The following is a 12,484-nucleotide window of genomic DNA, read 5'->3' on the forward strand; positions in this document are numbered from 1 at the left end:
GGACAAGATCTGGGGTTACGATGAAGTAGCACCAAAGTCACAAGTCATAAGACATGAGATACCTTGACCAATGGCTCGAAGTAAAGGACCGTGCAAGGCTTGCAGCAATACCAATCCCAACACTAACACTTACACCCACCACCCGAGTGACGGGCCTTTCCAGACCTTGCGGCCCTGCAGAAGCGCGAAATTACCAGAATGCGCCATGTGGAAGCCAGAACGAATCACAGCGTGTTCTTCGAAACGCGGCGTGAAGTAGCGGCTGGCCCGGCGGAAAGTAGAACTCTCTAACTCTTTTTTTTAACTTCAAGATGTATGCTTGTAAAGAAGCATTGCATTGATTGATATGATTAGACTAGACAACTCTTCTCAGGCACAATGGAAAGGCTGTTCACTCGGTTGACAGACGGCCAGCCGTGATAAGCAGACTGTCTTCTTGCCCTCCATTGATGAGCTGTTCTTGTCCCAGCTCGGCTCAACTGCCAATATATCTGCAGCTTCCTGCAACTCCTGCACCGTTTTGCTCACGCTGCGTGTCGCTCCGCCTCTCCCGGGTTGCAGATAGCAGCAGCCTTATCGACAGCCCACTCCACCATAGTACCACACTCTCAACAGGCACCCTTGTCCGAGTTGTGGCCCAGATCGCACTATCGGATTGTTGCATCAGGCTCTGTTCAAGGGTCTGAGTTTGCTCTGGTGGTGGTCTGGTGCGGCTGCGCTGACAGATGCATCTTGAAATCCTTCCCCCGTCGCTGCCCACACCATCCTGGTCGCCGTCCCCTTGAATCTGTGCCTCGTGGGGTCTTCAACAATTGCGGCCGGTTCCTCAAGCGGAACGCGGGACTTGGTATAAAGGCTTCGGCTCGTCTCAAGACACCCGCCATCCGCAGCACCGACGCGACGAAAGCTTCCTTTGCGCGGACAGCGACATTTGGGGGGGCCTCAATACTGTGTTCCTACATATTACGTGCGCGATATACACGAAGACAATTCTCTTACTGTCGACTTGCTAGACACATCAATTTCGACAGGAGTCACTCTCTCGGGTCTCCAGCGCCTTAGTCACTCTTTGTTTTGCTCTTCGAGCAGGCTTCAGACACACACACAATGTCTCGCCAACACTTCGGTATAACCGGCGCACTCTCCGGGCTCACCACGATGCTAGTCACCCTGCTGCTTACCGCGCTCTTTCCCACGCTCTCCCTGGCGCAGCGGCCCGAACCAACCATCTACAATGCCTCCTCCACCAAGTATGTCTACGAGGGCTGCTATAACGAGACGACGGGCATCTCGGGCACGAACGGCGACCGTGCCCTCAGCGGCGGCATTCATATGATCGGCATAGGCAACATGACGGTGCCGATGTGCCTGGATTACTGCGGGAGCGGGTCCGTGACCTACACGTACGCCGGCATCGAATACTCCCGCGAGTGCTGGTGCGCACAGCACATCAGCGGGCTGTCTGTCAAGTTTGCGGATAATGAGTGCGATCTGGGCTGCGACGGCAACCAGACGCAGACGTGCGGAGGCACGCTGAAGCTGACGGTAAGTTTTTGGTTCTGCCGTTGTCGTTGGCAAGTTATAGTGGCTAGACACATGTGCTGACGTTTTGTTCGACAGGTATATGCGCTTGGGGGAGCTGCATCCATGAAGGCCATGCCAGGAATTCTGTTGTTATTCCTGGCCGCAGCAACGGCCTTCAACCTTTTCTAACGCCGTCCGGTCTCACCCGGACCGTTCTATTATGTTACGGAACGCTTGTCACATAGATGTCTATACTACCTATATAATCCAGAGCGAAGGATCTAGATACCCAAGGGTCGGGTTCTTGTTAGAACAACTTGACATTTATTGGGAGGGCGTTTTCAACGGTTGGAATAATTGTTTCTCGTTGAACGGATTCTAGAAAGCCAAAGGAGACATGATTATTATTCGTTATTCATTCGCGTCGTGAACATGATATCTACCCAGACTCTAAGATGGGACCCAAGCCATTGGAGGTTATATGCAAGATGGCATAATCACAAGCTGATCCCGCCCAATCCTCTGGCCTGTACGGCCTCCTGGACGGCGCCTTTGATATCTTCTACCGCGCTCTGCCAGCTCCGCTTGCCCCGGCCCTCGATCTCATCGTCTTTAATGATCCAGTCGAGCCAGGTAACAAGCTTCCGCACCTTCTCCATGTCCCTTTCGTCTACGATCACCCTCGCCAGGTATTTCTCAAAGACCTCTACGTCATCCTTGTGCGGGCCTTCGTCTTTCGTCTCCCGATACCATGCATTGAGCATGTCCTTGACCTCCTGGACCGAGGACAGGGACGAGTTGGTGAACGCGATCTTGGCTGGCTTCAAGGGAAAGTGGATCTTCATCTGGCCGGTTAACGGGCCACCATCGCCATCGCCACGGCGTCGCCGCTGCGGCGCTTGAAAATTGAGCCCTCCTCGCTGATTCATCCGTTGTCGACGGTGGTCTGCAATCACCTCTCGCCGGACCTCCTCTGGTAGTTCAGCAAGAAAATCCGGGTCCAGCTCTTCTATATCTTCTGCCACATCTCGTACCGCACTATCCACCACTCGACCTTTCGCGGTAACAAAGTTTGTTTGCAATAAATTAGAGTCAGCGTCATGCTGCCTTTCCTTTCCTCTGCTCCACATGCCCCTAAGACCCTTCTTGGTTGGCGTGAGCTTCTTCCCCGGACGGTTGATCACGCGATCCTTGCGAGGCGATTGGGGAAGAAGGCTTTGCCCCCGACGATGTCCATATTGAGCAAAGACCTCTGCTTTCATATCTTCTGGCAGTGCATTGAACACTTCAGGGTCAATATCAGGGGGGATCTCATCGGGCAAAGCTGGGCTTTGCGTCCGAGACTTGCTTTGCACACTTGGCGATATTTCTCGCGAGGCGGGAGACGCTTTGCGTTGCTGTGCCATCAGACGGCTGCGAATATCATTGGGTAATTCAGCAAGCACACTAGGATCAGGATTTGATGGTATGATGAATTGCGTCCCAGCCAAGTTCAAGGGTGTGTTCGCCTTGGCATCTGCTTCGTTGGCTCGTGCTAACGCGAGTGCAGGGTGTATGGATGATCTAGGCTTTCGAGGGGTAAGGGGGTCCTCTGCGATGGGATCGGCAGACATGTCGCGACCTGGTCCGGTTTTTGACCTCTCAAATCTAGCGAACTCCTCGATCGGATCTGTGGTTGGCTTCTTCGAGAGAGCACCCGTTGCAAATGTTCCAAAGTTCAGCCGCTTCTGACTCCCGTCCGGAGCAGAGGTCGAGGATTTGATCGGCTCAAGTTTCTGCATCTGGATGCCGATACCTCGAAGATCTCCTGGACTGAAACTGAAAGACCGAAGAATGGAGACCGCCTCCTTTCCGATAACCACGGCATCGTGAGTGGCAACGCCAAAGACCTTGCTTTTGTTGAAGGTGTCGCACTTTCCATGCCCAAGATGCTTGGGTGGATCCAAGGGGGCATCCAGTGACCGTCTCATTATCTTCATAGTTAGATGTGTGCCTTTGACCCCTTCATTCAGCAAACGCCGCTCCAGCTCCTTGCAAAGATTCATCACAAACTCCTCTGCCTCTTGCTGATTAATGAATCGAATGCCCCAATTGATCTCTGCCGACACAGACTTTCGAATGGGTTGGTCACCAACCTCAGTTCGATCTATGCCTCGAGAGTATTCCCACAGCTTCTCGCCTGTCTTTGGCCCCAGCACAGATGTGAGCCGTTCTTTGGAAACATCCCGAATGTCTTTGACCAGTTTAACTCCGATTTCTTCCAGTTTTCCGCTTATACTATAGGCGACACCTGGCAGATCGTCGACTTTTAATTCTCCTAGAATATCCAAGACATCTTCGGGCTTGATCTGATATTGACCAGCGGGCTTAGCCTTTCGTAGTGCGACTTTTGCCTGCAGAATATTGGCTCCAATTCCAACCGATACATGACAACCGGTTCTCAGCTTAATTTGCTGTCGCAGGCTCGACGCGATACCATCGGCTTTCTCCTGTTCTCTCCAGATGCTACCCTCATCGACGCCGTGCCCTTCTGAGTTGGCTGCTGCAAGGACCAGAGACGTTATGTCGACGAGAGCTTCGTCCACGCTTACGCTCTGCACGACTCCACCAGCCTCCAGTATCGACTCGTAGAAGAGCCTGCTGGCTTCTTCGTACGCTGGGAAATCATACGGTAGGATCTTCAAATCAGGACATAATTCCAGAGCCTTCTTCATCCACATGCCATTCTTGATCCCGAATTTTCTGGCTGGATAGTTGCACGACGCGATTTCTGAACCAGTACCACTACCATGTGCGACAACAGCAGGTTTGTCCACATAGTCCGGTGCACTCTTCAGAGACACGGCACAGAAGAAGCTGTCAAAATCGACATGCATGATGTATCGGCGGGCACCTGGCTTGCGCTTGACGACCTTCGGTGCTGCGCCCTTCTCTGCCGCAAGCTTCTGCATCTTGGACTTGAGCTCTGACTTCCAGGTTGACAAATGGTGAAGCCGGCTTTCAGAATAGAACTGTTTCAGGAAATCCGGGTTAGCACTGGAAGATTTGCGTACATGTGGATCAGAGAGAAGTAATGCGTTATGTTCTTCAGAAGTCATCGGCTTTTTTGATGGACTCTCGTCCATATGAGTACTGTTTACATCCAACGGCTCAGATTGCTCAAAGACTGGCTCGTCATCACCCTCAGCTGTTAACTCTGCAAGGTCGATGTTATCGAGTTCTGCAAGTCCATAATCATCGCTTGCTTGCGAAGTGCGAAGCGGTGGTGGCCCCATCTTGTTGGATATCTCTCGTTTGTCATCAGTCATCTCAAGGATCTCTTGAGTACCGTCATCATCCTCGATGCTTTCGATGGCTTTCAGTCTTGATGGGGTAGCATTGTGGAAAGTTGATGGGCTACTGTGACTTGTTCTGGTTGCCGGACTTTGCGAGCTTTTGAACTGAGCTGTATAAAAGCTGTTTTGCGTCTGCTCTCTGTATCCCTGACGCTGGGAACCTGTCTGTGTGCCCATCTTTCCATCATCGAATTTGATGATCTTCTGCCGCGGTCCTTCATCGATCACCCTGTAATCTGACCACGGGAGCATCCGACCTGCTTGTATCGACTCCATCACCCACGCTGGCTTAACGATTCTATATTTGTTGAAATCGACGGTCTTTTTCGGGGGCAAGGACGACGCAATAATATGAGTCGCCATGGTCTTAGAGTCTAGATATTGCAGAAAGCCTGCGCCATGTTGGACGAGCTCTTTGTGGAGAATATGAAGCGGCGGTTGGGTGTATCCAGACACATGTGCCACCACGCCTTTGAAGATAGGTGGCTTGTCATCGGATGCAGCGCGCAACTCCGCGTCGAGGTTCTGCAGCTTGATCTTCTTGCGTCTGAAGTAGTCGTTAAACCCACCGAAGGCGCTAGGCTCGTACTCCTCTCCGGCTTCATCGGAGAAAGTATGTCCTTCAATGCGCTTGCGCACCGCGCCCGAGTTTTTCTCCAAACGGCTCCCCATCTACAAACGCTGCGAGGTTTCAGATGCGGAGAGTTGCCTCAAAAGTTGGCTGATGGCATTGCTGCGACTGGTTTTCGACGGATAAAATATCGACAGGCTCTGATTCTCTAGAGTCCGCTTTTACCGCGATGCTTTTGAGTCAATACCGGCCGACCGTAAGCAAGCCTTCAGGCTTGTCGCAATTCTAACTTTTTGCCGTCAGGCGCGAGGAGCGGGTGACGTAAGGTGCGGGATGCGACGCGAAAGGCGCGCCTTCACGTGATAGAGTTTTAATCACCCTTAAAGTACCTAGCTGCACCAGGCACCAGATAAGCTTTAGCCTCAGGTGCAAGGCTGAACCACGTTTAATTCTTGGATCTCCAAATACATCCTTGCGCTTGGTAGCGCCACGGGCAGGAGATGAATAACGACCAGTTCCGCAGACTGATCCTGGCGAACTCGGCCAAGTCGCCAGATGGACAGAAGAATGCCACATCGGCCACCCCCAGCGGTTTTGAGGCCAGTGCAGCGGCCTTGGGATCTCGACAGAAGTCCAGCATTCCCATGACACCGTGAGTTGCACCTTTACTTCTCGAGCTACTAGCATATTGCTAACTCTTACGAGGCGATCAGTCGCAGGCACAAGACACAATGAATTCGCACGCCAACTTGCCGAGAGAAACCAAGGCGACCGGCCGCAGAAGAAATTCCGCTCTGCAGCCCCGAAAGGTAGCAAATTTGGCGAGGGTTACGTCGACCGGGCGAAGCAACGCGACTCGGAGGAAGAAGACGAACGAGCCGCGCGAATCAAGGCCCTTGAAGAGTCGTTGAAGAAGGAGGAAATAGACCAAGAAACATTCGACAAAATGCGAAACCAGATCGCCGGCGGTGATCTCTCAAGCACACACCTTGTCAAGGGCCTGGACTTCAAGCTGCTAGAGAGGATACGAAAAGGCGAAGATGTCTACAGCGAGCCTAAGCCTGAAGATAAGCAACCGGAACCCGATCCCCTAACTGAAGACGAGGCAGAGCCTACGGAAGACGGGGATGATGCATTTGAAGAACTTGAGGACAAGGAAGTCACTGCCATCACTAAGGAAAAGGCTAAGAAGAAAGGTCAATTAGCAACGACATCCCTAGTTCCAGGCAAGAAGAGGACACGGGACCAGATTCTGGCCGAGTTGAAAGCAGCTCGAGAGGCAGCCAAGGCTAAGGAAGAGTCCGCTCTCGGTGGTCGTTTCAAGAAGATTGGAGCTAAAAAGGAGCCCGGGACGAGGATAGAGCGCGACAGCAAAGGTCGAGATGTCCTTATTATAATCGATGAGGATGGTAATGAGAAGCGCAAGGTCCGCAAAGTTGCCACGGAAACGACCCAAGAGCGTGAGGCCTTCAAACCAGATCCTACTGCAAAGCCTCTCGGGATGGAGGTACCAGATTTCTACAAGCAGAAGCAACAGCAAGAAGAGGAGGACGAGAAGGAGGTTCATGTATTCTCTGATGTGGAGTCAGATTACGATCCACTGGCTGGACTCGCCTCCGGATCAGACGACAGCGATGAATCGGAGGAGGAAGATGCAAAGCTCAGGACAAAAGCTACGAAGGAGCAGTCCCCAGAGAGCGAGGGCGAGATTGCAGAAGATCTACCATCAAAGGAGATGGCGCCACCGCCGAAGCCACAACTCCCGGCACAATCCCGGAACTACTTCAAAGATTCAAAGACTGCCTTGGTTTCTGAGGAGTCAGGCAGAGCTTCTGCTCTGAACGACCCGAGCGTCCTTGCAGCATTAAAGAAGGCAAAGACACTCAATGCCGCTGCTAAATCTGAGGAGGAAGAGCAAGAAGCGGCGAGGAAAGAGCGTCTCAAGAAGATGCTACAGAGCAGTGAACGCGATGATGAGGATCTAGACATGGGCTTTGGTACAAATAGGCTAGCTGACGAAGAAGACCTAGAAGAGACGAAGGTCAAGCTTTCGGCTTGGGGCGACGACGACGACGACGGCCACGGAGGTGCGGGCAAGTCGAAACGGAAAAGAGGTCCCAAAAAGCGTAAAGGCGATGTGAATAGCGCAGCCGACGTACTAAAAGTCATGGAGAAGCGGAAAGCTGCAGGGTCCTGAGATAAACGCGCCAAGCCAGTGCTTCTGACAACAGAAGTCAAATATGGCTGAAGAGCCCATCATTCAATCGCCCCCAATTTCGTGAACCCCCAATAGCCATCGAACCAGTGATCTGTCATTCGTATAATCTCACCCACTAAGACTGAGTCCGAAGTGTATGTGATGATGATATTGGCGGGTTGCTGTTTCCTCGCACTTAATCGGACAGTCAGCTAGCTGAATAGTAACGTAAAGTGGGCTGGAAAAGATAAACGGCGCCTTCCGACCTTTCCAAAGATCCGGTTACGGATACCAAGACAACTTCCGGTAGTGCAAAACAAGGGAGCTTCTTGACAAATTGTTCGTTTGGTGTTGCATAGCTAACAGAGACATCATATTTGGGCTTCTCTACGTCGAATTAGCATTGCGTGCTTGCAGAGATGACGGATAACAGAATCCCACTCTGGCTGGATTGCGACCCTGGTCACGATGTAAGTTAGACAAGCTTTTCACGGAATGCAACTCCGTAACCGGAAGGCCGATTGTCTCATCGACATCAGACATGACAGGCCTCAAGTGTGTCGAGGGTCGACGTGGCCGGCTGGGTCGTTGAGGCGGTTCTTCACCGCCAGCAAGCAAATTCATCTAAGGCCTCCTCGCTAATCGAACGGATACAGGATGCATTCGCGATCCTCCTAGCTGCTTATCACCCAGGCATCAGGCTCCTGGGAATTTCAACAGTCTTCGGAAATGCATCGTTAGAGTACGTCATGCTTCATATGCTGTGCAGCCGGCCTCTAGCCGCTTCTTTGTTCATTCAAGTCACTGATAAGATGTCATTAGGAAAACAACATGGAATGCTACTTCACTTCTCACGGCCATCGGCAAGCAAGATGAGATTCCGGTGTACGTCGGCTCGCCTAAGCCAATAGTTCGTCCCGGAATGCATGCGCCGACCGACATCCACGGCGAGTCCGGCCTCGACGGTACTGACCTCCTGCCTCGGCCCCTGACGCCGGCAATCCGGGATGTCTCCGCCGTCGACTCCATAGCTAAGGCTCTCAAGGCGGAGCCGGCTGGCACAGCATGGCTTGTTGCTACGGGATCAATGACTAACGTGGCCATGCTGTTCGCAGCGCACCCGGATCTTGTCGGCCATATCAAGGGTCTATCTATCATGGGAGGCGCAATTGGCGGCGGATTCACGACTGCCGTCTACGGTGTCGTTGACAATGTGGCCCGCATTGGCAACTGGACACAATTCGCCGAGTTCAACATCTTCGTGGACCCCGAGGCAGCAGCATCCATCTTCGATGACAAGGCACTGGCTGCAAAGACGACGCTCATTCCGCTGGACCTTACGCACTTGGTGCTAGCGCGCAAGGACATCCAGGAACTGATGTTGTATGGAGAGAACGGCGTCAAGACAGAAGATGGGAAGGGCAAGACGACTTTACGAACAATGCTGGTTGAGCTTCTCACCTTCTTTGCAACGACATACAAGTTAGTGATGCCCTTATCTACTGTATCTGGATAGTCTTTTAATCTGATTTACAGGGATGTCTTTGGCATCATCGAGGGGCCGCCTCTACATGATCCTTTGGCAGTCGCAGCTGTGCTAACCGGCACGGAGTGGGAGATCCCCTTCTACGACTACGACGTACAGGGCGCCGAGCTGGCACCAGTACAGAAGCGAGAACGCTTCGCAGTCAAAGTTGTGACAGAAGGGACGACAGAGGAAGCTTTCGCCGGAGCGGAGACAGGAAGAACCATTGCCACACCTCTGCCCGAGGGCGAGGAGGGTGTACGGATACCTAGAGGCCTAGATATTCCGATGTTCTGGAAAGTCCTGGAGGAGTGTGTGCAACGGGCGGATGAGGTCAACGCAAGAAAGGAGCCAAGTGGATAGAATCAGCTACAGAACTTTGAGCACAGCCTGTTCCAACATGGAGGGTAGACATCGTCATGGAAGTCTTTAGACCATGGTTTCAGAAGGAAATCTCACTCAAAAGACAGACTTAGTGAGCGATTTTGCGATTCTTCATCTCTTACTGTGATAGAATTGAGGCCCCTGAGTGGCAGATCGAATAGGGGTAATGTGCATTCAAATCTACGACAAACGCTAGTAAAGAGAGCAACACCTTTCTGAATTGGTCTTCAGACATGAGAAAGCGAGCAAGCCATGTGCTAGGTTTACAATCATGTGCCGACAAAGTGAACGCACATATCAATACGCCATGACCTCTCTTGAGGGTAATGAGTGAAGCATGCAGTCCAATGACTCTGTCGAAAAGGTCCAAGCAACCTGCAATACTAACACCGGCATCCAAAGGTGTTCGAGGCTCCCTGAATCTCACAGTAAGCAGACGAGTAATCCAGCAGGAGCGAGCGATGTAGACGCATATCTGGACAGCGATATAGGTAGACCTTGCCTGACGAGCTGTATCGGCTCCGCAGACGAAGCACGAAAAAGCTGCAAGATATTCCGTGTCAGGCGTATGCTCCGGCAAGAGACCGGCTCGGCTACCGCGTGCATCGGCGAAAACAAAACCTGCACAGATATCTGCCCGCTTCGGTCTGGTTTGTATGTCAGGTGTCGAGGAGAACAGACCTCCCATCGAGCTGCAAGCACTTTTCGTCGACTAACGTTAAGGCCGTGCTCTATACCCCCCCTCCATGCCTTCTCGCCCCTCCAGCTCCAGATCTCTCCCCAGGACAGGAAGAGGTCTCACATGCGATCAGCAGGGAGGACCCGGCACTTCTGATCCGCTGATAGACCGAGCAGCGGGATCAGCCAGGAGGCCCAAGATTCTATTGTTGCAACGGTGTTTCTTTTCGGAAGCTCTGGAAGACACACACCCCCCAGTCACAAAGATTGACAGGCAGTCAGGCAAGCTTCCCTATCGCTGGCTGCGGGGGCAGCAAGCAGGTCTTTGCGGGGTCGGAAGGACGCCGGGCGGTCCACTTGGACATTCCATGCGACCACCCACCACACTGGTAGCTACCGTATACTCACTAAGCAGGTGGTAGCCCTGCAGCTAGTCGTCCTTCCTGGAGGGTCGCCTTGCATCGCCAAAAAGGACCGGAGACGAGAAAGTGTGAAACAAGTGTGGATAGCACCGAGCAGCATAAGAGCGACGTGATAAGGAAACTAGAAGCCTAGGGAAGATGATCGCATGAGCGGATCAGTGAGGGGTTCGCTGGCGCCATGAGGAAAGGTACGGCAATCCAGCAGCCCAGTCTCTTGTAGTCGAAGATGGCCTGTCCAGATAACGCCTGGGATGACTTAGGACTGTCCTCTGATCCCAATTATACACTCAACGCGTGTGATATGCACAGTCAGTATGGATCAGGGGACACCGAAAACCATGCAAGTGATCCTCCAGACGGGAAGGCAGGCCTCGCTTCAGATAGCCAGACTCAGGACACCGAAAGCTGCGAATGGCACCGACACTTGTAGGGCGGGAGTGTCCTGGGCCCCCTGACGTCGACAGAACCTCCATCACGAATATTTCTTTTTGGTCGGCCCATTCGCTTGCCTTGACCATCGTAATAGGTGGAGCTCTGTTACGCGGCATGGGCTAAGTATGCGTCAAAGAAGAGACTTGATGCATCGTAAAGCCCGCAGCAAGGACTATCGATAGTAAAGCGGACGGACCCACCAGCATCAACTATGGTGGCTGAGCACCCTCCCCTCATCTAGTCAAGAATTAAACCCGTGCCTGCAGGAATCTAGGTATGCATGTATGTAATGTACTGTACGTGTGTGCGGCACATGCGTGCGAGGTGCCTTGGAAGCACGCAACGCGTAAGAGCAAGAAGAACGGAAAGGGATATTCATGGTTCACGGCATGATTCGCGGGATCCCGGCCGAGCATCCATGGTAGGCCTCCTGTTGGTTGACCAAGATGCAAACGGGCGTATTGCAAGAGCAAAAAAGCAAAAGGACACTGGGGACTACGTTTTGAATCCGCGGAGGGAGGTTGGGAAGAAGAAACAAGACAGGATAGGCAAGCATCCAAGCGAAAGCTACGGCCAGTCGGTCACCAGTCTAAAAAGTCGGCTTCACATGAGATATCGGCGCGAACGGCAAGTCAGGCCTTTGAGCCCTTAGACGCAAGTCCAAAGCGACGGTGCTTTAGCCTCAACCCAGTGGCACATCGCTAGGGTAAACGTCCCAGAACGCCGTCAGGCGAATGGCTTCCCAAGTCAGATGGAGGGTACGTTGGATAGAAAATAAGTCTGCCCCAGATAGAGAATTTCCCAGATGCAGGCTACTCAGTCGGGACAGACATGACTGCAGCAGGATGCAGATGTGGAGGATAGGTCCTGCACCATTCTGCAGGTGGTGTGCTTTTGGCACAGGAGAGCACCTGCAGCTGCAAATGCAACCCCTTTCCAAGTCTGGCGTGCTGAAGGGGATCCAATGCAGCAAAAGATGCAGCCATCACTAACTCAGAATGATAGCGTGTGTTTCATGTCCAGAGGTGCAGGCGAGATGCATTTCGTGTCGGAATTGCAAGAATCATTATCTGGAATGTGACAGAAGGTGGCAGCATCTCCCCCACGAACACGGCCCTTATCGATTGCTTCTCAAGCTAGTCGTGGGCAAACTCTTGGCAGAGATGTCAGTGGGATACTGCTAGATCCCATGTTGCTTAGTGAGAGCATGTTGTTTCCAAGTTGGTGTTGGCTTCGGTGTTGGCCGTTTGAAGAGGCAAGTGTTGCTGTTGCTGCTATCACACCAGACAAATGGAATGCATTTGCTGCAGTGCGGCTAATGTGATAGTACACCTCCGCCAGGGGTAATAAACGTTATTTTAGCGAGTTGAAAATACCAGAAAACCAGGGTTAAGAATACCTGATTGAGGCTTCGAA

The 12,484-nt window shown here is 52.4% G+C and overlaps 4 protein-coding genes across 4 annotated transcripts; 3 read left to right on the forward strand and 1 right to left on the reverse strand.

The window, feature by feature from the left end:
* Positions 1–1,107: 1,107 nt before the first annotated feature.
* On the forward strand, positions 1,108–1,713 carry UCRPA7_4787 (putative wsc domain-containing protein; the record flags this gene model as incomplete). Its single annotated transcript, XM_007917333.1, has 2 exons — positions 1,108–1,545; positions 1,621–1,713. 2 exons carry the CDS (start codon positions 1,108–1,110, stop codon positions 1,711–1,713), a joined length of 531 nt encoding a protein of 176 aa, XP_007915524.1.
* Positions 1,714–2,021: 308 nt separating this feature from the next.
* Positions 2,022–5,531, reverse strand: UCRPA7_4788 (putative dna polymerase iv protein; the record flags this gene model as incomplete). The annotated part of the gene is made up of 2 exons (XM_007917337.1): positions 2,022–4,489; positions 5,012–5,531. 2 exons carry the CDS (start codon positions 5,529–5,531, stop codon positions 2,022–2,024), a joined length of 2,988 nt encoding a protein of 995 aa, XP_007915528.1.
* Positions 5,532–5,659: 128 nt separating this feature from the next.
* UCRPA7_4789 (putative red-like protein) lies at positions 5,660–7,627 on the forward strand (the record flags this gene model as incomplete). The annotated part of the gene is made up of 4 exons (XM_007917344.1): positions 5,660–5,686; positions 5,734–5,751; positions 5,916–6,082; positions 6,136–7,627. The coding sequence occupies 4 exons, from the start codon at positions 5,660–5,662 to the stop codon at positions 7,625–7,627; spliced, it is 1,704 nt and encodes a 567-aa protein (XP_007915535.1).
* Positions 7,628–8,046: 419 nt separating this feature from the next.
* Positions 8,047–9,515, forward strand: UCRPA7_4790 (putative uridine nucleosidase protein; the record flags this gene model as incomplete). The annotated part of the gene is made up of 4 exons (XM_007917346.1): positions 8,047–8,097; positions 8,176–8,369; positions 8,450–9,109; positions 9,164–9,515. The coding sequence occupies 4 exons, from the start codon at positions 8,047–8,049 to the stop codon at positions 9,513–9,515; spliced, it is 1,257 nt and encodes a 418-aa protein (XP_007915537.1).
* Between the last annotated feature and the right edge of the window lie 2,969 nt (positions 9,516–12,484).

The sequence above is a fragment of the Phaeoacremonium minimum genome, assembly GCF_000392275.1.
Source record: "Phaeoacremonium minimum UCRPA7 unplaced genomic scaffold PA7_03_scaffold_369, whole genome shotgun sequence".
Taxonomy (NCBI): Eukaryota; Fungi; Ascomycota; class Sordariomycetes; order Togniniales; family Togniniaceae; genus Phaeoacremonium; species Phaeoacremonium minimum.